We start from the raw sequence: 26334 nt of genomic DNA on the forward strand, positions 1-26334 counted from the left end.
TGAATTCTTGGCTCTTCTTGCAATCTGAAATCTTTTGAAGTTTAGCCACCTGCTTACATATTTGATATGTTTCCCATACTAGCAATATAGTTTCAGTAATACAAGTTTTTAAAAGATTCAGCGAAGTAGATCCTTAAAATACCCACTTTCACTCCACTGGTCCTCTGAAGGTATTTCACACATATTTCACTTTCCAGTTTTCTTCTACTGTGTGTGTTTGAAGTATAGCTTTCTAGCACATGAAGAGCATTTCCTATGGAAATTCTGCAGTCACTCTGGAAAATGGTACTCTCTAGTTGAAGGCTGACTCAAGGCTGTTCATCTGGAAAAGGAAGCAGAAATTTAGATGCTTTAAATAGGCAACTTCTAAGTTGCCTCCAAATACCTGGCTTAAGCCTGTGTCATTTCTAGCAGCTATAGTTTCTGATTTCATAGATTTAGCAAGACTTACATGCATTTCCATATGGGCTTCTATAGGAGTTCCTGCTGGGGAGCTGCCACTGTTACTATGGTTAACTCACTGCTGGCTTGTTTCATCTTTTGGCAGATTCCCAGTGGGAGGTGAAGGCATGTCCTTGATTGCAAAAATAATAGAATCAGAGATTTGGGTCAAGTCAGCTGAGCTTTATTGCAAATTACATTTCCCTTACTAGTCTAGCTCACAGCAAATACATAGATAATGCTTTCTCTCTTCTTTTTTGTTTTGTTTTGGTTTTAATTACTCAGGTCCCCCTCAGCCACCTCCAGACATACGAGTGAACAAAAAAGAGGTGCTGATTACCAAATCCTCTATCAACTTTACTTTTAACTGCAGCTGGTTTAGTGATACTAATGGAGCTGTGAAGTACTTTACTGTGGTTGTGAGAGAGGCAGATGGTAAGTGTCATGGTTTAATACCATTCTCTCTGTCACCTAATGGAGTTACATGGGGAGGTACACCACTATCACCATGAAGCAAAGGAGCTTCTTGTCATTTAGTGGCCGAGTTGCTTAGAGGTTTTGGATCTGTCCCTGCTCTCTAGCCCTGGAGACTTAGAAACTCAGTCTTCTCAGAGAGTAGCAACTGCAGAGCTCAGCCAGAAGCAGTAATTAGGTGCTGTACTCTAGGTTACATGCTCATGTTTGTTCAACAAAATTCTACAGTAGGAGACATGTTGGATGCCATTGCCAGTGAACACAGAATAAGCTGCCTTGCAATGCACAGATCTCAAAAGGTAGTTTGAATGTTAGGTGTGAACACTAAGGCAACTCTTTCAGAGAACCTCAGTAAGACATGCTGGGAAGGCAAAGGTAGCAACTCCCAGGTGGTGTTTGATAACTGAAGGAAATGACTTTGTGTGTATAACAGAACAGAAATTGCCCATGCAAACCTCCCTTTCTGCAGTTGACCTATGTGTGACAAAACAGATGGATGTCTCAACAATTAATACCTTGGTTTTAAAAGTGGCTTCATTTATTGGCATTCCAGGGCGTATTTTGTGACCCTTGAGAAAGTTTCTGGCTCTCTCTGTCCATCAGCCCTTAGGAAAAATAGCAGAGATAGTGTTTCCGCTGTCTGCTCTGTCATGTTTGTGCAGACCATGAATCTCTCTGAGAAAGGGCCTATTCATTGCTATGGCTTTGCCTACCTGAGTCTTTTACACATTATTGTGAGTTTCTGTTCAGGGGACTCCTGTCATTTCCTTTTGCAGCTTTTCTCTCTATACAATAGATCTTTCAGTGTCTGGATTTTTTTACTTGCTTTTTGAAATAGCTGGTGGTGTCTGAAGTTCCCCAGAAAAATAATAATAAGGTTGGGACTAGAAACCACTGTAGCTTTGTATTCACAAGGTAACCTGTGCAGCCTCCAAGAAACATTAGAAAGTTGGAAAAGAATATGTCTGTCAACAGCTTGAGCCTATAAACTGCATCACATTAATGGCCGTGGCATGTAAATCTTCTGTCTTTTTCTGTGTATGATGTAGGTAGTGAAGGACCAAAGCCTGATGAGCAGCACCCATTACCTTCCTACCTGGAGTATAAACACAATGACTCTATACGCATCTACCAGACAAATTATTTTGCCAGTAGATGTGCTGAAAACCCTGACAGTGATTATAAAAGCTTTGACATTAAGCTTGGAGGAGAAATGGAAAATCTGGGAGGAAGGTGTGATCCAGATCAGCAAAAATTCTGCGATGGACCTCTAAAACCTCGGACTGCTTACAGGTTAGTTTTATGCTGGTAGTTGTGCTCTGTCACATTATTAAGCATGGTGCTGTCTGGGTTCCTTATACACTTGAGCTTCTGTAGATTCTTAACTGGGTTGTATGATGTTCTTTGTGTTTCATTGTGAATTTATAAAAGCTTTATCCATGTATCCATGCCCCTCTTGCATGGGTATGAATCAGTCCTTCACGAGCATGGGAATGATATGGTTAATTATGCACAAAACTCTGTGCAGTGAATAGGCTTGCTTGTTTCCTTTAACTTGATGGGAAGCCCTCCTATAGCTGATAAATCTTTGGAAAGACTTAAGACCATCTGCTATGTCAGAAGACTACTTAATGGGAAAAGCAAGGGTGCTTAACTCAGTCTTTTTGGCACCACTACCCCACACCAGTCCTTTGGAATAAGCTACAAAAACCTGGAGGCTCCAGAGCTAGGCCCAGGTTGGCCGTAGGGTGGTAGAAGATAGCGTCTGCCAAGATCAGGCTCAGAAATTTCTCAGGCTGTGAGACCAAACATGATCTTCAGTGCAGCTCAGTCACATCCCTCCCTCAGCCAAACACTCTTCCAAGAGGTCTGCAAGTTGCTTAATGGACAGCCACATAAACAGATGTCATTAAGAGCTGTCTGTGGTCAGTGGAAAGGTTTTAGTTATCTCTAAGGGGCAAATGAGTTCTTACATTTCTGCTGTTGGTCCTGAACATCTGATAAACTCTAACTATAATGGTAATGGTATTTTAGGATCAGCATACGGGCTTTTACCCAGCTCTTCAGTGAAGATCCGAAGGAGCTCCCTAAACCGCTCTTCTCAGACACCTTCTTCTCTTTGCCAATCACTACAGAGGCAGGTTAGTTTCAGGATTGTTTTTCAATGACTGTAGCACGTGGTTATATACTGTGCCTAAGAACACTCTGGTACCTAGAACTGTTTGCAAGGAGTGGAACAAAAACTGGTTGTCGTGCATGTCCTGAAGGCTGCTCTGAAGTGAGGCTGGAGCCATGGCCTCAGTTTGAAAATTTAGATGGCCGCTTGATGGAGCTGCTGATAGTAGAGGAAAAGGGTGGATGCTCAGTGAAGCTATCGCTAAGAAAGCTTCAAAGTGCAAGAGAACCAAACTCCCATAAAATGGGGCTGGGCTTTCTTTTACTGTGTTGGGAATGAAAGATTTTGTGTAATAGTTGGATTAAAAATAAGGACAGAAATCAAAGCCAGATTTTAGTTAAGTGCGTAAATGCCTCAGATTTCCTTAGATTTAACTGTTTTCTTTATCTGATAGTAACATATCCCCTGAAAGCTATTGATTCTCTGATTCTTCATATCTTTTCCTCAAGATACATAAATATACATTTTTGTTTCTAGAGCCTCTGTTTGGAGTCATTGAAGGAGTGAGTGCTGGCTTGTTTCTGATTGTGATGTTAGTGGCTGTTACAGCTTTATTTGTCTGCAGACAAAAAGTTAGGTAAGTTGAGTCCCTTTATCAGTCTCTGTTACTGAAGTCAGGTCAAATTACATTCATTTAAACCATACAGTATTTAAAGCATACTTAAAAAATCAGAGGAATGCACTGAACTATTCAACAGATAAAATCTATGTCCTCTGTACATGAAGTATAGAACTAATTATTTACATACGAAGAGATCTATATATTCTTGATTCAAATACCTACTGATGTTAGTCATATTTATCTCATAGGTGAATCTTTGTAGCTTTTAGTATTCAGTAGTTGTCTGAATATTCCTGAAAAACTGGTTTATCATTCAAACAATCTGTTGTCAAAAATGAAATGTTGCAAATTAATTTCATCTCCATTGTAGATGGGAAGCTCTTGAAACTGTTCATTTAGACTTTATCATTTTGGTTCAAAAATCTTAAATTATGGCATAACCAGAGTGTCCAAAAGATTACTTCAAACTTTACTTCTCATTTTTTGTCAGTTACAGTTGTATATTTCACATTATAGATGAAACTTAAATAGTGAGTTTTAAATATTTTTTTTAAAGTGAAATACTCTATTTCGACTTTCAAAAAGCTTTATCCATTTAAACTATTTTGCATGAAAGAGAAATGACATTATTGATGTGAAATTCTTTGTGGTTTCTGAAATAAAAAAATCAACATTTCCATTACATGGGAAACTCTGAAAATCTGAAATTCAGTTCTTTTACTGATAAAAGATTAGGTCTGTTTTGATTTGAATTTGCTTTTCAGATGCTAGAATGAAAACAGAACCTGTTTTGTGACTAGTCATAGCTTTTGGCCAAATGGATATACCTTGCAGCAATGCTGTTCTTAGACTCCGTGAACAAATTCAGTGTATTCCTCTATGTGCCATCCAAAAAAGAAGAGGCATAGATCATTGGCGAATTAGTAAATTAAGTCTGGTTTCGCATGTATAGACTTGTGTACCATCTCAGTACACAGTGACATATAGAGAATGAGCAGAGTGCAGGTTGATGTGCTTTCCACCTTGCACAGCTCATAGCATTTTATTTTTTTTTTTTTTTTGGTGTAGCTGAACTTCAAACAGAGTGTGTTTTCTTGTTGTGATTTATATAGCCAGCAGCACTGCAAGTATACTGGTATGGTTTTTGCTCATCAGGAGAGTGTTCTCTAAGGGACGTGTGTTGAAGCAGGTAGCCATGAAAGGATGAAGAGATAAATATAATTAAATTCCTTTTTTCTAACTTACCAACTTCTTTCCAATGTAAGTTATGTTATTGGCAGCTCTTGGAGTATCAGAACATACCAGTAAAATAGAATACCTTCGTTTTTATTCCAGTAATGGCCACGAGAGACCTACAGCAAGGCTGAGCATTCGGAGGGACAGGCCACTGTCAGTGCATCTGAACTTGGGGCAAAAAGGGTAACGTCAAAAGTTTTGTTTTTAAGAGCAGTATTTTAGCATGTCATCATGGATGAACAGTCCCTCACTCACTGAAGTGTTTCTTTTTCTTTTGAAATCATTTCTAGGAACCGGAGAACTTCCAGGTAAAAAGAAAAAAAAAAATACCTAAAAAAGCTTCTTCATAACCAACTGGATAAATTATGACTGTGATTCATCCTGTGATTTTCTCCTGTTGAATATTCCAGTCCAATCAAAGTCAGTCATTTTGAAGCACACTTCACCAAACTTCAAGCAGACTCCAACTACCTCCTGTCCAAGGAGTATGAGGTGGGATCTTAATCTAGGCAAAGGACTTGCTTTATGAAGGCGCGGGCTGGCTGAATCAATGGGTTAATGCATTAGAAAGGCCTGAATTTCTTTGTCTTGTTCACACAAATACAAACAAATTTGAGAATCTTACCTGAACTCCACTTGTCCTAGTGCAGAAATCAGCTCTTCAGGTTGGCAGGCTCTGCCTGAGGTCAGGAGCATTTGTTTGCGTGACACATCTGTGTAACAAAGCATGGAAAGTACCTGCCAGCCATGTGCTTGCTTTAAACCAGTATGATTAGATATTTAATTTCAGTTTGGTTTAAAAAAACTACCCATTCTTCTGTGTGTGGCCCTTGAGAGCTGATAAGCACTGCACCCCAGTGTGTTGTAAAGTCCTTTAATTACTTTTACCTCACATTTTATTCCTATTTTCTTTTGCAGGACTTGAAAGATGTGGGTCGAAACCAGACATGTGACATAGCACTTCTGCCAGAGAACAGAGGGAAAAATCGATACAATAATATATTGCCCTGTGAGTTTTGGGTTTGGTTGTGTAATATTACATCACACCAGCTATTTTTCACGATTTTCAGCAGGCCTAGTGGAAAAGAGAGCGCAGCCAATCCCTTTGCTTCGTCCTGACAGAGATAAAATACCTCTGCCAGCTCAGGTTCTGGTGCTAGGAGGCAGATGATGCATGGCCCTGAATGGCTTCCTGCAGACCAGTAATTTCATTTCACAGTAGAGGTGTAATGACTATCATTCAGTCTGGAGAGAAAAAGCTCCAGCTGTTAGGGACATTAAGTCACTGCTGATAACAAGGATAGTAGAAATAACAGTAGCATTGTTTACATACAAGGTATCATCCATTCAGTGCTTTTTGACAACTTTGCCACATCTTTCTTCTTCAGAGGACGCAGCAAACCCACTATACAATGTAGAGCTAGTGTGGTTCTGCATGGTAAGACACACGTGTGATGTTAGCCCTGTTCTCCTGAGGCAAGACCTGGCATTAGAGTTTCCCCTTTTAATCTCCTATCTGTCAGTTTTGGAGGAAACTGCCAACTCTGCGGGCTGCCCTGCTGCTGGATGTGGTACGTGCTTGGAGCACAGCCTAACATTATCTCCTGTGTTCTGCCTGCTCTGCCGGGCTAAGCATGCCTTCGATGTACAAGAAACAAGACCTGACTGAGATCCAACATGGCATTATCTCATGAATCAGTGACCGGGTGGCTTAGGCACTCTAACCCTCTGCACAAGGTCCTCTACTGAGGGAGGATGATTGGCCTGCTCACACATACTAGCTCAGGACCTGTGTGGGCCAGTGAAGTATTAGCACTGTTTCAAAGGGCAGTGCTGGGCACAGCTCTCCAGTACTGCTGAAGGATCAAAGTAGGCTGTTGTGGCTCTTTTGTTGCCATAACAAATCCTATGCAAATAAGCAGAGAAATTTTGGAATACTTACTACTTCCTTCTCACCCATCCATCTCCTAGACTTTGAAAGTCTCCACAGCACTCGTGGGTGAAAGAGGCAGTGCAGATATAAACAGTTTCCCCTCTAAATTAGCCCTCCAGATAAAATCCTTATCATAATGCTGCCAGTCCTTTTGAAAATGCATTTCTGTAAACAGGAGAGGGACTGAATATCAAGACCTAGCTATAAGCCTCTTCTAATCAATTTCTTCCTAGATGATACATCAAGAGTGAAGCTTTCCAACGTGGATGATGACCCTTGCTCAGACTACATTAATGCAAGCTACATACCAGTAAGTGACGCAAGGATGGTATTTTACAATCCTCCCTCCAGTGGTAATTTGTCCTTCATCTAAAACTGAATATAAAGCTGGATGCTTATGACTCCCTTCCCCCTTCATTTATTCACTTGAGCTAAAAGTCTGAGAACTCATTTTGTGAGTGTGCTGAAAGGCTGTGTCTGACTGCCAATAAGTTAACTGTGAGTGATGTACGCAGCACTTAAAGACACTTTTTTGGATTGCTATGGTTGTGTAATATAGCAGGTCTAATTGGCCAAGGACACATTTTAAAGGTCACTAATTTTATAGAGTGTCCACAACAACTGTAGCTATCACTGCAGGTGGCATCCTCATTGTGGAGCTGTAGCTCATCCTGACAGTGTTGGCACCTTGTTGAATGGCAAAACTGGCTGAAATGAAAACAGTGCCCTTTGCCAGAGAGTTGTGATTGATAATAGCAATGGCTTTAGCAATACAGATTTCAAGCCAGAACTCAGCTAATTTATTAAAAACAGTAAATAAAAACCCCTAGTAGTTCCAAAATTACTTAAGACTGTGCTGGACACAATAGAACAATGAGTTTTGACTGCCACAAAAGGAATAGAAGTAAGGATAACCCTGCTGCAGTCTCTTCCTTGTCTTTACTCCAACCAGCTGCCTTGTTCTGGGGCCAAGGCAACAGTTGTTGCTAAAGGATGTTGCTGCAGAGCCCTGGCCACAAACCCATGACATGTTCATTTTTTAGAAGACTTTTTTTTCTGCCTTTATGGCAACTAATGGTGTTCTTTCTACTTGCAGGGCAACAGTTTCCGCAGGGAATACATAGCGACTCAAGGCCCTTTGCCTGGCACCAAAGATGAGTTCTGGAAGATGGCATGGGAGCAAAATGTTCACAATATTGTCATGGTTACCCAGTGTGTTGAGAAGGGCCGGGTGAGCAGCCACTTTGTTTGTTATCAGTGACATGTTCTAACATGTTAGAAGCTTATGTTTATTATTTGCATCACATTAATGCCAAAGGCCCTGGTCAAGGAGATAGACAGTAAGAGATGAGAGGTAAAATCTAAAGACTAGAGAGAGATTAAAGCTATGAAGTGAGGGTGCGGTGACCATCCCAAGATCATGTAGCATGTCAAGGCTAGAGTTAGGAACAAACCACAGTGCTTCTGGTCTTTAATCCAGGATTTAGCTCTCTAGTACTAATAGAAACCATGCAGAATGACAACCACCAGCAAAAAAAAAACTAACCTGTTTATCAGATCAACTGCTACTCTAAATATAATCTCTAGAGAGCAAACATTAATCATTAAATACATGGAACTGTCTCTATTATATAAGCCCTGTTGTAGCAAAAAGACCACTCACATACTTAGCAGTCTTACTGAGTGCAGGTGTAGGTGGGCTGTTTAGCTGTCTCAGCTATCCACCTGCCCAAGTATTACCACATCCTGCACCCTTTGTAAGACAGGGACTAGATCTATAAAGATTAAACAAACTTGAAGTAGTGGTCATCTGGTGGCACATATGGGACACTTGCTTTCAGTTTACCATTTTTTCTTGAGGAGATGGTGAAAGCAGATGCAGGCAGGCAGGCGCTTCTCTCCTTCTGCATCTCTCTGTGAGTGGGACTTTACTGTCATGTTTCAGCAAGCAATGGGGAAGCAAGCACTAGAGGCCTGGCGCTCATCCAAGCAGAGTTCTGAGAAGAGTTGGTGCAGAAAATGTGGCATCCAGGAGAGGGCATCAGTGAAATGCTTCTGATTCAGCCCATCACAGACATCTGTGATGAGAGCTTAGAATTCCTAGTTCCATCCTAGCCCTCTCCCAATCCAGGCCCTGTTTGTTGAGCTGACATGGCAGGGCACGGCATCTCTGAATTCAGCCACTGCCTTTCGTCCTTCATCTTCAGGCATACTAGGTCCAACAACTGCTTCTGCCAGTGCTGGATGGAGGCACTGTTTGCAGCTGTTACTGACACTAAATTTGTCTTGGTCTGTGTCCCTGCAGGTGAAGTGTGACCACTACTGGCCCCTTGACCAGGATTCCTTGTACTATGGAGACCTAATTGTTGAGATGCTGTCTGAATCGGTGCTCCCAGAATGGACAATACGAGAGTTTAAAATCTGCAGTGTATGTTTGTATTCTTGGGTTTTTTTCAGTTAATTGCCTTAAAAGCACCTGCAGGCTAAATTAGGAAGGTTTCTTCTGCTATAGCACAGTTGCATCATGCACAGGTTGTCTGTAGTGGCAGCTGTAGCATTTGCTCTGAAGATGCATGTTGTGTGTGCCTCCTCTTCCTCTCTGTTCTGATGACCCACGCTTTTGTATCCCAACAGGAAGAGCAGCTTGACTCAACAAGGCTCATTCGTCACTTCCACTACACTGTCTGGCCAGACCATGGTGTGCCAGAGACCACCCAGTCCCTGATTCAGTTTGTCAGAACTGTAAGGGATTATATTAACAGGACCCCAGACACAGGACCAACTATTGTGCACTGCAGGTATGTGCAGCACCAAAAGGCCAACAGCACAGAGCCTTTGTGCATACCCTTGGGAAGATCCCAAATGTTCATCCCTGTTAGGCCATGGGCAGCCGCAGAACCTGAGAGAGAGCTGATGGGCTTGAGTCTCCAGATACATCAGAGCAGCATTCCCAAGGCACATATGCTTGCTCACAACCTCACCCTGGAGATGCCCCCAGAATGTTTCTCAGGAACCACTGTGTCTCTGTGGGACCACTGGAGAGCCCTAAAGGTGCCAGCAGCTGCTGCTGTTCATAAGCTTTTACTCTCTTATATTGCCTGTGTGCTCCTGTTGCAGCCAAACATCTGACTCACAAAGGGGTGTTCTGAAAAGGTAAGATATACCCTGGGTGAATCTAATTATATGTGGATGTTGAGACTAGCTGGCAGATTCATCCTTTTCCCCCATCCTGAGACTCCCTCTCCTGACTGTCTTATGCTCTTCTGCTGTTGTGCCATTTCTGGCAGCCATAGGGCTGCATTTTTTCCTCTGCTCTGTGATCCACCCCTAAACACATACACAAAAAAGGCAAGAAACATACTGCTGGATGCGTGATCCACTGGCCAGCTGCAGCAGAATATAAGGTTACAGAGTGAGAGAGAGCAGTGTGGTGTTGTGTATATCATCTGGTAAAGCCACATGCTCACTTGTCCTAGCTGAGTAGTATCTGAGCCCATTATGTGGGCTGAGGCATGTATCTTACATGACCCCACCTGTGTCTGGCTCTACCTCATGTGCTGCAACATGTCAGATGTCTGCTGTATACTGTCCTTTGTGTAACTTTCCTTTTCCTGGCCTCCTGTCTCCAAATCCCACCTCCCAGCAATTCAGGTACTGGGGGCTCCGGGATACTTTGTCTTACTTCCGCAAGGCACAAGCCACCTGATCTTTTAGAATTAAGTCTACTGGCTTACCCTGGAGAAAAGTGGTTTAAAAGTTAGAGGCAAGTGTAGTGTCTCAGTGTATCTTTATGACTGAGTTAATACAAAGCAGAAAACAGTATGGGTAGTAGCAGAGATACCTCTAGCATTGCTATCCTTTCTTCCTTCCTAAACAAATTCCGTTAAGTGTTTGAAGTCCCAGAGATGCCATTTGAACAATGAACTTCTCACCCTGAAGATCTGAACTTTACTAAAGTATCTCTTGAGTCAAAGAATCATAGAATACAAGGCTGGAAGGGACCTCAAGGTCATCTGGTCCAACCGTTTTTGACAAAAGCACAGTCCTGACGAGGTGGCCCAGCATCCTGTCCAACACTGGGGAATTCATCACTTCCCTGAAGAAATTGTTCTCACTGTGAAAAAGTTTCCTCTTGTGTCCAACTGGAATCTTCCAGGGAATAGTTTGTGCCCATCACCCCTCATATTTTCCGTGTGACTCCTTGTAGAAAAGGAGTCTCCGTCTTCTTTGTAGCCACCCTTTAAATACTGGAAGATGGTGATAAGGTCTCCCCTGAGCCTTCTCTTCTCAAGGCTGGACAAACCCAGTTCCCTCAGCCTTCCTCATACAGCAAGCTTCCCAGTTCTGTGATCATCTTTGTGGCCCTTCTCTGCACCCTCTCCAGCCTGCCCACATCTTTTTTGTATAGCAGGGATCACAACTGACCACAGTATTCCAGATGTAGTCTGGCAAGTGCTGAGTAGAGTGGGATAGTGCTGGTCGTGCCCTTGTTGAAGTAACCCAGAATCCTGCTGGCTTTCTTTGCTGTGGCAGCATACTGTTTGCTCATATTGAGCTAGTCCACCAGGGTCCCCCAGATCCCTTTCCACAGAGCTGCTCCCAGCCAGGTAGATTCCAGCCTATGCTGCACTCTTGGATTGCATTTTCCCAGGTGCCAAGACCTTATATCTGTCCTTGTTGAACTTCATAAGGTTCTTGTTTGACCACTCTTCCAGCCTATGCAGATCTTCCTGCAGAGTGGCTCTCCCTCCCAAACTGTACACTTGCCTACTCAGCAGACTTGGCCAGGGTACACTTGATCCCATTTTCCAAATCATTTATGAAGTTATTAAACAGTCCTGGGCCCAGTATCAATCCCTGGGGGGACCCCACTTGTGACAGGTCACCAGTTGGAAGAGTAGCTATTTACCACCACCTTCTGGGTGTTAAATCTTTTGTGTTGTCCTCTTTTCCAGTGCTGGTGTTGGCAGGACTGGCACATTCATTGCACTAGACCGAATTCTGCAGCAACTGGATTCAAAGGACACTGTTGACATTTATGCAGCAGTACACGATCTAAGGCTCCACCGGGTTCACATGGTTCAGACAGAGGTAAGTTTTGGATAGCCTACAATACAGCAACACCAGCTGCAATATACAATAATCACTCTCATCTTAGAGGCTCTCAAAGCACTTCACAGTTACTCCACTGTGAAATACTAGTTAGATGTATTTTTTCTCTGTGAGAATTTCTAGTTCAGGATTGTTTCTCTTGGCTTCAATACAGCAGCTCTATACAGCAAGTCCAAACCATAACAAGTGGTAGCTGTGCTTCCTATAGATTTCTCCTGTTGGCACTGGCCCACAGTACCCCAGCAGTGCTATGCAGCAGGCACTCAACAGCACGTTGTTTTGTTAGTGCAGTGTCCAGTAAATGGGCTTTGAGCAGGCACAGGTCCTTCAGGAACAGGTTTGAAAGACAAGCCTAAACAAGACAGATAGTTCAACATAATAAAGAAAAGGAATAGAGGGCAGAGAAAATTAGATGTACATAATTTTTAAACTCTTAAGCAGTGTGACCTTGTGGCTTTGCAGTTAATATTTTATTGAGCTGCTCTCATTTTCATTAATGGTATTGGAAAGTTGATCAGCATTCTCCTAACATACAAAAGCAAGTACATTTATTCTCAAAGGGTAGAAAAAGTACAAGTTTGGGATTTCTTTCTGTGCTTTTAAAACTGCAAGAAAATCACGTTGCACTAATAGCAGCCAAACACTTAAGAGCTGATTTAATAAAGGCGAGTTGTAGAAGCAGTCTTTATATTTTCCCTGTGAAATGTTAATAGAGGAATCAGAACAAGTTTGATGGGTCTGCTTCTAGCCTGATACTAATGGAGCTGTCTGTTGCAATATGGAAATCAAAATATCAGTGACAGCACTTCCTGATAGATGTAGAAGTCACATATGGGTATAAAGAGAGCCTCAGCTGGGAATGCAGAGAGATTTCCTGGAACAATCTTAATCACAGAAGACCTTTTGCTGGAGGAGAGACAGATTCTCAGCCTGGTCTGGGCATGCTCAGAGACAGATCCATCTTATCTTCCATTTTCCCATTAGCAGTAGTCAGCAAAGGCAGACAAGCATCTCAGGGGGGTGACTATTTTTTCTTAGCTGAAAAGAGGAGGCAAGTACCTCAAAAGACTAAGTTTCACACCAGCCTTATAGACAACTAGAGTTCTGTCATATATATCCCACTTTTGGCATGAGCTTGACGGGACATCTGAATCAAATGGTAGCCATATCCAAACAAAATACCTACAGCAATAGTGAGGGGCACCCCAACTTTCCATTACATGCACTTCTGCCCCAAACTGCAGTGGCTCAAGTCTTACCCAGATCCCTGTTGTAAACAGTCCCTCCCCTGGAAGAATTCACAATCAACATCCCAGGAACAAGTTGACGGCTCTTGCAGCTCACACTTACTCACCCCACTTGAGCTGTTACATGCTTGTACGCTGACCATGTAGCTGTGTCAGTGCACAGCCACTGAGCTGCTGTTTTCTCAGCAAGTTTTAGTAATCTGAACTGTCAGTTGCATCTGTATATAGCTTCTGATTTGGAACTGACTTTCATCGAGGTAGCTTAAAGCGCAAGCAATACAATCTGTCATCCCCCTGACAGAAAATTAAGTAAATTTATCCTGGAGCTTTATTAAGAGTTTGCAGTGAGCAGTGAATTACGGAGTAATTCATACACATCTTTTAACGAAAAGTAAAGGAGGTGGGGAGAGGAGGAAGAAAAGATTTGCTTCACAAATTCCATTTGATGCGTGAGAAGACCCTAGTTCCTGTTATCATTCATGTCTTGGCTTCCACAATCTGTTTGGGGTTTGAGATAAAAGCTAGGTCCCCATCTGTTGATGTGGTGGAAGCCAAATACCAGTGGGGAGCATAGGCCAGCAGATAGGGCTGTTTGCAATGAGATGGATCCAGCCAAAAATCACAGCACTATCCTGCTTGACATTATGCACTCACAGTAAAAGAGCAGCAACAAAACACTGCCCCTGCTTGAGACTTGGCTGAAAGCTGTTTAAGAGAAGAGACAGCAGCTGAAGACATGCAGGAGAGTAACAGAAAACTGTGTCCATTAGCTTAGAAGGCAGTGGGCCCAGGTGTAACACAGGCAGAGAAGCTGTCCACCATTTCAGTCCTGAATGGTCTCTGCCAAAGAGAGTCTGCCATGCCTTGGCCAACTTTCCACCAAATTGGCAGATGGGGTGCAGGATTCTGCTCCACGGAGACAGCAGCTGTATATGCATAACAGCAGGTATGCTCACTGTCCCAGGGCCAGAGCACTGAGAAAAATGGACAGAGCAACAGCTGAAATTATTGTGAAAAATAAGAAGATATTGGGTGAGAAAAAAAGCATATGGTCATTGGAGAAATTATGTCTTTGAGCTAAAGTAATATTAAAAAGGTACACTGGACATATAAAGATGCTCAGACTAATTTTGGGGTACCACGCTACACTAATCAAAAAATTACAACCCATGTTATAAACCCCCAAAAAGGATAGAGATTTAACAATCTATTCTATCAAAGTAGTTTGATAAATAGCCAATTTATGACCCTCCCTGCTTTGGTTGTGAATGTCATCTTAGCTTCCTCCTATGAAAAGCACTCTTCCGAAAAGACAGTCTGTCATTTACTACATAGTCAGAAGCAATCTCATGTTGGATAAAAAACCCACTGCTTTTGGTAGAAAATTTGGGTTCATCAAAGTTCTATGAAATATTTATATATTATGATAAAATTCTGTGAAAAATACTTCCTTTCAGAGCAAAACAGTCAGGAAATTCTCTCTTCTGTGTGCTACTCTGTACATATTGATTCTGTCACATGTACTTTATATGAAATCGTTCAGAAATAGTAGCTATCCAACACAGCACCAGGTCAAATTGTGCCTTACAGTTCATAGAGTTTTCACTCATGACATGATCCATCAAAACATATTATGTTCATTTATGTTTTACTGGTAGCATTTCTAAAAACAGGTGATCAAATAAAATTTACTGTATTCCTAGTGTGAAAAGAAGATTAATTCTAGAAGTGTATTTTCATTTTTAACACCACCCTGCAATGAGCAGGGACATCTTCAACTAGATGTTGACATAGGGACATCTTCAACCTAGATCAGGTTGCACAGAACTACATCCATCCTGGCCTTGAATGTCTCCCGGGATGGCTCATCTACCACCTCTCTGGATAACCTGTGCCAGTGTTTTACCACCCTCATTGTGAAAAATTTCTTCTTCACCTCCAGCCTGAATCTTCCCTCTTTTAGTTTAAAACCATCACCCCTTGTCCTATCATAACATGACCTGATAAGAGGTCTCTCCCCATCTTTCTTGTAAGCCCCTTTTAAAACCTGAAAAGCCACAATAAGGTCTCCCCAGAGCCTTCTCTTCAGGCTGAACAACCCCAACTCTCTCAGCCTTAGGGCTGAGGCTATCTCTCAGAGAGCTAGCCTGTAATTATTTTTCACAATACAGAAAATTCAAGTACAAAACTTCCCAGAGTGACTTAGAAAAAAAATTCCTTTGCAGTGTCAATATGTGTATCTACATCAGTGTGTGAGAGATGTGTTAAGAGCCAGAAAACTTCGCAGTGAACAGGAAAATCCCTTGTTTCCAATATATGAAAATGTGAATCCAGAATATCACAGAGGTAAGTGCTGGTTTGTCAAATTGTAAAACATTTGAATGTTAATGCTCATTAACACTGTAATTGAGGGGGAAAATTGTGCTGTCAGTTGCCATCGATACTTGTTTTCTTCACTACTCTGCTTTTGTCACTCTTGCAATTGCATCTTTATTTCCTCCATTAGTAGTCATAATAACATTTCTTCCTGCTCCTTCCTTACTTTCATGCTTTCCCTGTCTCACACTTCATGATTCCTATGCTTTTGAAGGGAACTGAATCCCTTCCCTATCATGATTCTGGCTTCCTCCTTTACCTCCCCAGTGTTTACACCATCCACTTTGAAGCATACTGAAGCCACTGGCTGAGAAGGGACGCTGGGCCCTTCTCTCGTTCGTGGAGTTCACTTTCTGTCCTGAATCACTCTCATTTGCTGATGACTATCTAGGCAGCATTAGAAGACTTCCCATCTGCCTTGACTGGATAATGTATGTGTCCAAGGCTATGCTCTTTGTTTCTTCCCCAACTTGCCATCTTTGTAGGCTTTTTTAACTAGCCTGTGTCCCATCTCTTGGCAATAAGAATTGCAGCAGTAGCAAACCTGGCACTAGCACTGCCCTTTACCTCCTGTTCTCATGGCCAGAGGACCAGTCTGGAGAAGCTGTAAGCAGAGGTGGCCTGTGTGTCCTGGTAGAGCTGATTCTTAAGGGCTATAGAAGTTTTCAGTCAGAGAGCAGGATCTCAGTATCTTCTCAGATTTGGAGATTAAGAATTGGGATTAAATGATGAGAGACCAAAATAATTTTCTTGATTTAGCCTGTAGAAATCAGAGTTGTCACCAACAGGTAGAGCAGGCTTGGAGGAGGAGGCCAACAACTGAAATAACCAGGGTTCCACAAGTTGGGAGTGCTAGCAAAAGCAGAGGTGGGATCTGCTCTTGAGCTGTCACATCAGTCACCAGCCAGTGTTGTAATGAGCTGGCAGAGCTGAACATGAATCCAGCTGGGTTGTTTTATTTTTCCTAATCTCATTTTTCCTTGCTTTCAGATGCTGTTTATTCAAGGCACTAAGAATGTTACAGACATCTGCTTTTGTGACCACATGTATTAACTAGAGGTTTTGTTTGGGTTTTTTAATGTATGTATTTTATGCACCAGAAAGGTGCCAGACCTTTCTGTTGAGACTGTGTATAATTTATTGGTATGGTAATTTTTTGAAAGATATATAATTTAAGTGTAATAGATATTAATGTATATAATTGTATTTTGGCATTATGTAAATATGTATTTTTTTCTATATTGTTAATATTAAGCTTCAGATAATACTATTTTTTTTCTTATCACAGTTTTTATGAACTGTTCTACAGAAACTGTTTTAGATTGTATGGCTAACAGGACTGCTGCATTTAAGGCAGTATTGGCATGAAACACAAATGAAAAATCCTGTAAGGAGGACCTCATTTTTTTATCTAGTTCAGTGTTTGTGAGATGAAATAAGCTACTATAAAGCAAGGGAACAGTAGTCCTGTATAGCAATTACAATGCTACTCTAAAGTTACTGCTTTTGATCTGACAAAAGTGGGTATAACCCATAACACAATGGCATACTTTTAACAGAACTCATCAACAGCCAAGCAAACCAGGGTCCACCTCACTGGAAGCAACTGTTTCAGTCTAATGTGACATAGTAGAAAAATATCACACAACATGCACTGCCGTGTAGTCTACAAGACCTTTCCTCCCTCAAATGCTTTGAGGGGAGACAGGTCACATACAGATTTCTTTGCACTGGTTTAAGAGAGCAGAATCAGAGCGCAGCCTGTGTCTGTGCATTTTCACATGGATAAAAAAGATCACACCTCAAGGAAACACCTCAGACATTCATGTTAACAGACCTTTAAAGATGTGAAGTCTGGCAACTTCCATAGCTCATTAAAAGCAATGCTGTACCATGACAGCTAAAAAAGTAGAGAGATTATAAACACACTGAAGACAGATAAAGGTATACATCCCATAGGTTACACAACTGGCTTTGGTCTTAAGCTGCTTGCAGCATAGCTGCCTTGGCCCAAAGTGTTTGTCTGCTTCAAATGCTACTTGCTTTCACAAAGGGAAAGCATGGCCCAAGCATGTCCTCATAGAAAGATTCCTCCATTTCAGTGTTGCCTGATGTCACCACTGCAAGGGCAACTGGAGTAGAAAAAGACTTGTCAGTAAAAAAAGGGGTGTAGGCTGGCAGGGCTGTGAAAGTCCTGGGATGACTCAAAGCATTTAGCGATGAGCAAGAAGCACAAAGACCACTCACCAGGTATCCTGCCCAGCCAAGCAGATTAGGCACATTCTCTCTCCTCTGCAAAGAGGCTTCTTCTTCAAGGGACTGGGTACTCTGTTCAGTAATTCTTTGTCTTTACAAACTGCTGTTAAACCAATAGAGAAAAGGCAGTACACAGTTTTTCTCCATCACAAAAAGAAGGAAGGGCTTTATAGGTTTTTTTTCTTTCACCCATACTTCACCAAAAGAAATCTTAGCCTGCTGCTGAAGTGCCTAAATTCAACTTTTATTTTGGAGAGAAATATTTCTGAAGGCCTCCTGAGAACCAGCCAATACACCTAAGTGCCTAACTGAGGAGCTGGTAAGGCCGTGGTCCAAGACTAATGTGATTTCACCATGACTTATTGGAGCCATGCTCTCCTTGCAGTAGGAACACCTGTCTGCCAATGCTTAAGACATCTGCTGGGCAGCTCTGACATATTTTTCTTAGATTGTTCCAGCAGAACTGTGGACATCCAGGTCACTCCGGTTTTCCTAGAGAGAAGGAAACAGACTGATAGTCACTTGTCCTTCCTACTCCATCTGGAGTCTTGTCCTTTCTTGACCAAACATGCTCATGTGCCTCAGTAGCCACCATTCATATCAGCTTTTACAGCTGCTCCAAACATGTAAACTTGGTTAACATTTTAGGTGTTGCTGTATGAAAATACTGCTCATTCCTCTTGTACATTCTCTTTGGCCTCACACAAACCTCAGTATTTGGCACCCTTAGTTGGAACTGAAGAAGAAGGGAACTAGTGTTGTATTGGAAGCCATTGTCACAGAGGAAAATCTGAGCAAAACCACAAAGGAGTGTGCAGATTTTTTGCAGGCCCCTTTTTCATTCTGTTCCCTATGCTAGGTAGACTCTAGGTTAGCAAGCAAGGACAAACCAGCGTGGCAGCTTTGGATCAATCATTGACTCTGCTAACAGCTGAACTTAGGGCATAATGAAAATTGGCATTGTGTTACATGTGCTGCATTTAGTCCTTCTTGCAGTGGTAGCCGAGGAGTGAACATGATCATGTTAGTTATCAGCAGGGCAATTACACTGTGAAGACATACCAAATGTACCCTATAAATTATCTCACACTGTATATCACTGTGTCATATTTTATGCTGAGCAAAATGGAACTCACTCAATAATACATGATCTGAGAGCAAAAGTCTGATCGTATATCCTGTGTATGCATGCTGTTCATCATTTTCAGAAAGACACACATCATTCTGTTCTTTATTTTAACGTTTTTTCTCAGCTCCCTCCTCCACACCTACAGAGTTCACAAATGTGCACCCAAAATGATGATGTAGTAGCACGTAGCTATTTTCATCTTTCCTCTCAGCTTATAATGGACACAGTTCATAAGCCTCTTCCTCCTCATCACGTAGTAACATAACAGATGACCTTAAACACCCTGGCACAGTGCTCTTGAACAGCTTTACATCACTGCCTAGATAGGTCACGTGTGAGACTGTACACACACATTTTTGCTCTGGTTCTGCTTTCCACTCAATCCTGCTCTTATGAAACCAGTGTAAATCCACTAAGTAAAAAGTATCTATGTAGCATTTTGTTAATATGACACCTCCTTACCAGTATAATTAATTATATTTACCGTGCCTCTAAGCTGAATAACAGGACTGATGGGAAATTGTTAATGTAACAAGAATGGACTTGAAGGAGCCTGTGTACTGAACAAAGACCGCGCTTAAGGAAAAAGACATCCTCTGCTGAAAAGGGTGTTTCTCTTTTGAATGTTGGTGACTGATGTTCAGAATTCCCTTCTTGATGTTTCCCAGTAATACTGTTATAAAGCAAGGCTGGTGTTGTTGCTGATCCATAAGCTAAGATTTGCACACTTGAAGCCCAATCCTGTGAATCTCTGCATTGTCCACAAAGCTACATGAGTACTTTGATGGAAATCAACTGGAATGCTTACCTGAAGAATACCACTCCACTTCTGAAGCATTTGCAGGGTTGGGTTTTTAGGTTAATTCAAATTTTTGTATTGAAAATTATTTAATAATGAAAAAAAATGTAATTTTTTTTAATCTGTGCAATACAAGATCCACTACTAAAAAAAAAAAAAAAAAAAAAAAATAACAGATTTTGCATAGTTGGAGTTGATAAATGATATTTTTTTTTTACTAATGGAACAATGGAACACAAAAGTGGGTGAGAAATAGGCATACTGTGAAGATGTCATAAAAGTGCAACTTTATACGTTTTTCTCTGCTGCTATAGTTATTTATACAGCTTATATACGTGCCTAAAATTGCCAGAAATATTATTTTATGCCATGATATACTATGAATTTCCTTTCAGTTGTAGAACAGAGAAAATAAAATGTGTGAGCTTTAAGTTTATGTTATGTATTATATATGGTTATTTACGCTTTGACTTTGAAAGCAAAAAGTTAAAATACTAGACAGACAGGAGTATATGAGCACTTAGCTGTGCTCCTCAGCCTGGGAGTTAATATATGTGCTAGAGGGATGAGATTAATAACCACCTATTCACTATGTATTAGCATCTCCTCCCAGGGCCACAGAGGGGAGAAACATGTCTGACATTCAGAGATACAGCCTACTGGAGCCACAGCTTTGCTACCATGGAAGGTGCTCACCTTTATTCAGGTGTCTTTCAGCACTTCAGACATGCAGTTTGGGTGAATAAAATGCAATACAGAATGACCACCACTCCCTGATGGCCCTGTTGTGAGTGCTTGGGCTCTGGAGCTGTGAGTTCTGGGACCTGTAGTCCCAGGAGGCTGCAACTTTGAATAGAAGATGAGGGTGCACCCCACTGCTTGGGCAGCTCGCTGCGGACCCAGGGTCTCCGACTGTCCCTCTCAGGCTGACAAAGTCAAACTCCTGCCCTGTTGTTAGCACCACTATGGCCAAAGCAAACTGGTCTGTTATTGGTGACCTCACAGATCAACAGCTAGTTCAGACTGAAATTTCATTTTTAAGACTGGCAGGAAATCCTGGAGACTAGGGACTAACTAAATTTAGCAAATGCTGTGGAATTTGGGGACATACAGTCTCAATGATGCTGGTGGGTTGATATGCGTGATTATTCAGTTGTTTCTTGGTTTCTTTGAAAACTGAAATACTGTAAGTAACGTCAAGTAGCTAAATATATATTGCTCTACAGCAGGGCAGTATGATATAGTGGAAAACCCCACAATTTTGAAATGTGGCTAACCATAAGTTCTTTGCCAGTGCCTGGAGTAGAGCATCTGAAAAACATCTTGAGCACATATTCCATTCTCATATGCTATATAATTACTTATATTTGTGTTCCTAACAAACACTGGGTGAACACAGAATTGTGCTACTATTGTCAATTTAATTTATGCATTTGTTAAGTATATTTTTATATTTTTAGCTACAGCCAACAAATCAAATATATTTGAGTGTATTTTACACATTTTTATAAATAGTTCATGAATAAAACATCCATTTAAAAATAAATCACATCCTCGTCTTCCGTTTGACTGCTTTTGCATTATGGATTTTGTTGTCCTGCTGCTCAGAGAAAAGGTCATAAATGAGTTTGATTCTGATTAAATTCATCAGAAGCCTCAACCTGTTGGGAGAAAGGCTGTTGCCTGCTGGCCAGATTAGTGCCCATGTAGAAAGATACCATGGTTCCATTCACCTCCCCAGTTCTCTGGCCTTGTCCTTTAATAAATCTTTAATTGCTCAAGGAGTGGCACTCTTCTCTCTAAAAGTTGGGGCACACACATAAAGGGGTGAGCTGAGTGAGCCCCTATTAGGGTTATGTGTATCCCAGCAGCCCTCTTTCACACAATGGTTCTCATGGGTGCTGAGATGCACCTGTCTCAGCTGGGCTGTTTTGTGCCAGACCTTAAAACTTAGATGTCTTTTGTTGAGTGATGCCCAAGTGCACCCACCTGCATAGGTGCAAAACCTGGGCAGAAGAAAGCTGATGATTGAGCTAAAATAGAACATCTCTATGAAATCTCTTTGGTGGGTTATTGGGAGCATAAATCTGGCTTTGGTCTGGTCCTTCCTTCTTGTGGAGAGCAACATATGTTCATTAAGTCCTTGTCCCCACTTGTAGTGGACCTGTAGCATTTTCATCAGCTTGGAAATTATTGCTTTGCCTCTTTGATGTGGGAGCCAGGCACCTGGACAGTGTTGAGTTACACACGCCACATACATGCTGCACTCAAGAGGCACCGACCAAGCCACTGCCTAACCCTGGCTCCCTCCATCTCCTCAAACCTGTTGTGGCAATCACCTCTGGTACTTCAGATCTGAAGTACCTTCTGGAGAAGCTCGGTGACTGTGCAGAAAGTGTGATCATTAGGAATGTGATCACACAGAGACATTTCTGTAAATTAGATTAAATTAAAGATATCTGTCTATCCAGGGTAATCATCTCACACTGCCCTTTTGACTGCTCATCCCCCAGTCTTCCAATTGGAAGAACCATACCCCAACGGTATGTCACTTATCAAAGACACAGAAAGTGGTTAGATGACAAAGCAGTCATCTTAGTAGACTTCTACAGTGCCTTATGTAGACATCCATGGGCTTAAATGAACTAGCTACTATGCCTGTATCCACGTCACATTTGTGGATGGACTATGAGTTGAGCATCTTTGCTCAATGAAAGTGGTTCTGGGGCCTCCTCAGGGTCTTCAGACCCTTGCAGCTCCAGAGGAGCCACTCCATCTTTTCAGAATACAGCTCTGAATTTAAGTGATGTGCTTTGGAGTCACACTCAGAGTTCTGTTGCTAAACTATACCCCAAGCTCAGTTCTCACACTAGTTCAGCTTCTTCCCCACGATTTGCAGCTGAAGTGTCTCCACTGATCATCAGAGTAGCAAAGTGCTTGGGGAAAATAGTGCCAGAGGCTCTTTCAGAGAGGAAAGCAACCGTGTTGGGTGGCTCCACAGCACACTAGCACTGGATCCCTGCAGCAGTCTGCAAGCATGAAGGAATCAGAAGGAAATACATACTCTATGAACTCTGTCCTTGGCACAAATACACACATTTATGTCAGTAGGGATGGGAATATATTTCAAATCCAATTTTTTGCATTGCCAAATGATACAAAGCTATGAAAATAATTTCACTTTTGCAAACTTAGATGTTTTTATATAATCTATTTCTACTACGAGATCATGAGATCTCTCCCACTCCTGTTGGATACATGGGTTAAATCCATCTAGTTTTTGTCCAGGCCAAGTTTGAGGCTGTAACTCAGCCAGCACAGAAAGAAGGCCCTTCAGTTCTCTTCAAAGAATCTTGAAATTATAAATGAGACTAGTGGCACTATGGATAAGAAAGCCCAGACTTCCTGGAAAATCAAACACAGACCAGATGGCATGTAGTAAAGCTACTCAAATAGATTGGGTATGAGCTGAGCAGCACTGCAAAAATGCAGAGTAAAAATAATTGGATGCAGAAAGCAAAGTAAAGGTGTCAGAATGCTCCACACAAGCTTGGCTACAGAAGAAAATGTTATGCAAATAAGGGACAGCTACAGAAAGGTCCATGAGTTAATTGGGGGCATTTCTCCTGGCTGTCAATGACTAAAGTAGCAGTAATGAAACCACTAGGAGAAAAAGAGGGATACTTGCAAAGGCAAGGAAGAGGTGTATAATGTCCAGAGTATCAAACAGTTCAGGAGAGATATGCTCAAGACACCACACATGATAAATGCCAGCATCCTGTTATCACTGGATCTAAAAGACACCTGGAACTAAATTATTTGTGAGAATCCAACTTCCAGAGAATTAACTGGCAGACAACTGGAATTAATTAATTCCCTGCAGATCTTTGCTGGAAAGTTTGGGGACCACTAAAAACATCCGAGGAGCCTGTTTCTTTACACATCATGCCAATTAGATGTGGTCAGGCCCTAACAAATTTCCTACAAACATTCTGTCCAGCAAGCAGCTCCCCCAGGCCCTCTGGCAGCTCCCAGGGTGGTGAAATCATGCCTTTAAGATGTGAGAAATTTCAATGGCAAAAATGGAGGAAGGGGGAAATAAAATCCGAAAGGAAGAGCTGGTGTCAAGTAGGTTGTGATTGATGAACCAGGGCACATAAGAAGATTTCAGATCCTTGACTTGGCAATGTTCTTCAGCATGGATTTCTGTTTGCTTTGGTGGAATCAGACATAAACATCTTGGTATAGTGAGTCCATTAGAAGAAAATGGGAAAAGACAGAAAATATGGTGAATGAACTTCTACTGCTTTTGTCTAGGGAAGATAACATCTGTTTCCATGGGAAAAATGCACATACATCCATGCTGGGATTCGAAGGCAGCTAGGAAGAAGGATAAAGCCTCCAAAGGCCTCCACCAGCTTTGTGATGACATCTTCCATTTAATATCCCTTCTTTATACAACACACTGTCAGTGACCAGATGAAAGACAAGCTTGTGAATGACCACACAGTGTGACTATGCATCTCTCCTGGGAGGTCCTTGCATGAGGACCTGCTCCTCATTCCTCACTCAGCCTTGCCAGGGAAAACTGTACTTCAACTGTCTGTGCAAGCTGCTGTTGCCCCTGAGGAAGCGACTCTTTTCCACCTCCTCCTGCCAAGCCCCAGTGCTGCCCACTTGTTCCCACATCCCTCTGCTTGTTGTCACTCAGCACAACAGACTGGGAAGTGATCTGTGTTAAAATTACCTTGCCATCAACAGCAACAAATGGCTATTTTTAACCTCCTGGGTCTGCTCCAGGAGAGAGCATCTGAGGCTTTTATGCGGCTGCAGGCTGGCAGGGCATGGGTTGTCCATTCCCTGCATGGACCTTCTCCAGGGAAATGGGGAAGCTGAGGGTTTTATTAGTGTGACCACGTCCTGTTTCCTCCTGAAATTCCACTTTATGTCTTCCAGTACCTGCACACTGAAAGGAAGAACTGGGTACAGACTTCACAAACAAATTTCGGTTACCTACATCTGCATATCCTCCCCGCTCTAGTTCTTATCTCAGTAATTAAATTATGCAGCTGAGGAAAGTGATTTGGAAAACAGATGGCATGCAAGATGCTATAGAATACAGTGGTGCATTTTAAACATTACAGCAGAGGCACAGAGAGATTTGGGTGATATGTGGGCCTTGAAGTAATTGAACTTCAAAGGCTGGTGGTGCAATGGCCGTTTAATCAAAAGAAATGAATGGCCTCTGGCCTCCAACTTGATACTCATAATTAATTATTAAAATCAAGCTTTTCCCTGAACACTCTGGCTAGTCTAATTTGCCACATGAGTTAGTGTGACCTAACCATGGTTCTTGGTAAATGTCAATGGTAGGATATATGGGATTTGGGCAAGATGGAACCTTGAAGCAACCAGGTTAGTCTAGCACTAGTCTGAAGAGTAAGGGAGAATGACACAAGAAAAGAGCAGATCATTAGATATCTGTGTGAGGCTCTAAGCCTATTCTCCCACTTACATTTCAGACCACAGCATGAACTTAACACGGCAGCAAGGACCAAGGACATGAATGATGTGTCCCCAGACCTGCTGGATAAGGTCCTTCTGGGAGCCCACCACTGCTTCCCAGGCACTGCATACCCAGTGGGAAAGGACAAAGGTAGCTCTTCTGCCAACATAGCCAAGGAAAGTGGTTTGCAGAGGGGATCTCTCTCAGGATTAGCATTAAAGATATCTTTATTCAAAGCATAGATGGTAAAAGAGATTGTGCTAGCTTATATTGGATGGGGCTGCGGCCTCTTTCCAGGAAAATGGCATGGTCAATCACATCCCACCCTCTGAAATGGTGCTGGAGATCACCTTGTAATGAAAATCATCATGAGAGGAGCTGGGGGAGCCCTACAGCTGGCAGCTGTTTCGACCACTGTGTATATTTCCACACAAAGCTGGAGGTAATTCTCAGAGAGACCAGTAAATTGAACATAAAGAGTTTAAACCATACAGATAAATAATGGCAGATGTTTAGGGAAGGAATAACAGGCAAGAGTATGACTTACTCAGTGCCTGCATTTCAAAGAAAATTAGTTCATACTGTGAGGGCATTGTTCAGAGGAACAGCAAGGGATAAAGCAACTGCGGGAGGGAGGAAGGGGAGGAAAAGCTGCTTTCCTTCCCTCAGATGCCCGAGTACCATCCCCAGCTAGCACAGCAAACCACTGCTTCATCACCAAACTAGCACTCAGATCTTGCGCTGGAAGCAGAAGCAACCACTGTCACTTGCAGTCACACACCACATCTTGCAGACCCAACCCCCTCAGAGCATCACTAGCATTAAACAGGGCCGCTGATGTGCAGAAATGCTGAATCCCTCCACAGTACCTGCATCTTCTTGTGGATGGTTTCAGCAAAGGACAAGAAACTGGGCTAGTAGCTGGAGTAGGGACTGAAGAACCAGGATCCTCTTGTTCTGTATCCATCTCTGCTTAACTGTCTAACCTTGCATGTAATACCTAACCTCTGAAAGCAGCAGTTCAGCTGCCTGTAAAAGAAATTCTCACTGTGATGTAAGCAGACCTATGGTCCGATTAAAACCCCTG

General features: G+C 42.1%; 1 protein-coding gene across 1 annotated transcript in view; it reads left to right on the forward strand.

The window, feature by feature from the left end:
- The window catches only part of PTPRB (protein tyrosine phosphatase receptor type B), a 58961-nt gene extending 42134 nt beyond the window's left edge, over positions 1 to 16827 (forward strand). The window contains exons 20-34 of the mRNA XM_057429351.1: positions 727 to 876; positions 1965 to 2208; positions 2950 to 3056; positions 3569 to 3668; positions 4989 to 5072; positions 5180 to 5197; positions 5300 to 5381; positions 5808 to 5898; positions 7056 to 7132; positions 7919 to 8053; positions 9128 to 9250; positions 9457 to 9620; positions 11778 to 11913; positions 15407 to 15527; positions 16548 to 16827. Coding sequence (XP_057285334.1) covers positions 727 to 876; positions 1965 to 2208; positions 2950 to 3056; positions 3569 to 3668; positions 4989 to 5072; positions 5180 to 5197; positions 5300 to 5381; positions 5808 to 5898; positions 7056 to 7132; positions 7919 to 8053; positions 9128 to 9250; positions 9457 to 9620; positions 11778 to 11913; positions 15407 to 15527; positions 16548 to 16570 — 1655 coding nt within the window. The 3' untranslated portion in view covers positions 16571 to 16827. The remainder of the gene's footprint in view (positions 1 to 726; positions 877 to 1964; positions 2209 to 2949; positions 3057 to 3568; positions 3669 to 4988; positions 5073 to 5179; positions 5198 to 5299; positions 5382 to 5807; positions 5899 to 7055; positions 7133 to 7918; positions 8054 to 9127; positions 9251 to 9456; positions 9621 to 11777; positions 11914 to 15406; positions 15528 to 16547) is intronic.
- Positions 16828 to 26334: the final 9507 nt, after the last annotated feature.

This window comes from Pezoporus wallicus, unplaced genomic scaffold, assembly GCF_028554395.1.
Source record: "Pezoporus wallicus isolate ANWC-B61680 ecotype Strahan unplaced genomic scaffold, APGP_CSIRO_Pwel_v1 contig_5069, whole genome shotgun sequence".
Classification (NCBI taxonomy): Eukaryota; Metazoa; Chordata; class Aves; order Psittaciformes; family Psittacidae; genus Pezoporus; species Pezoporus wallicus.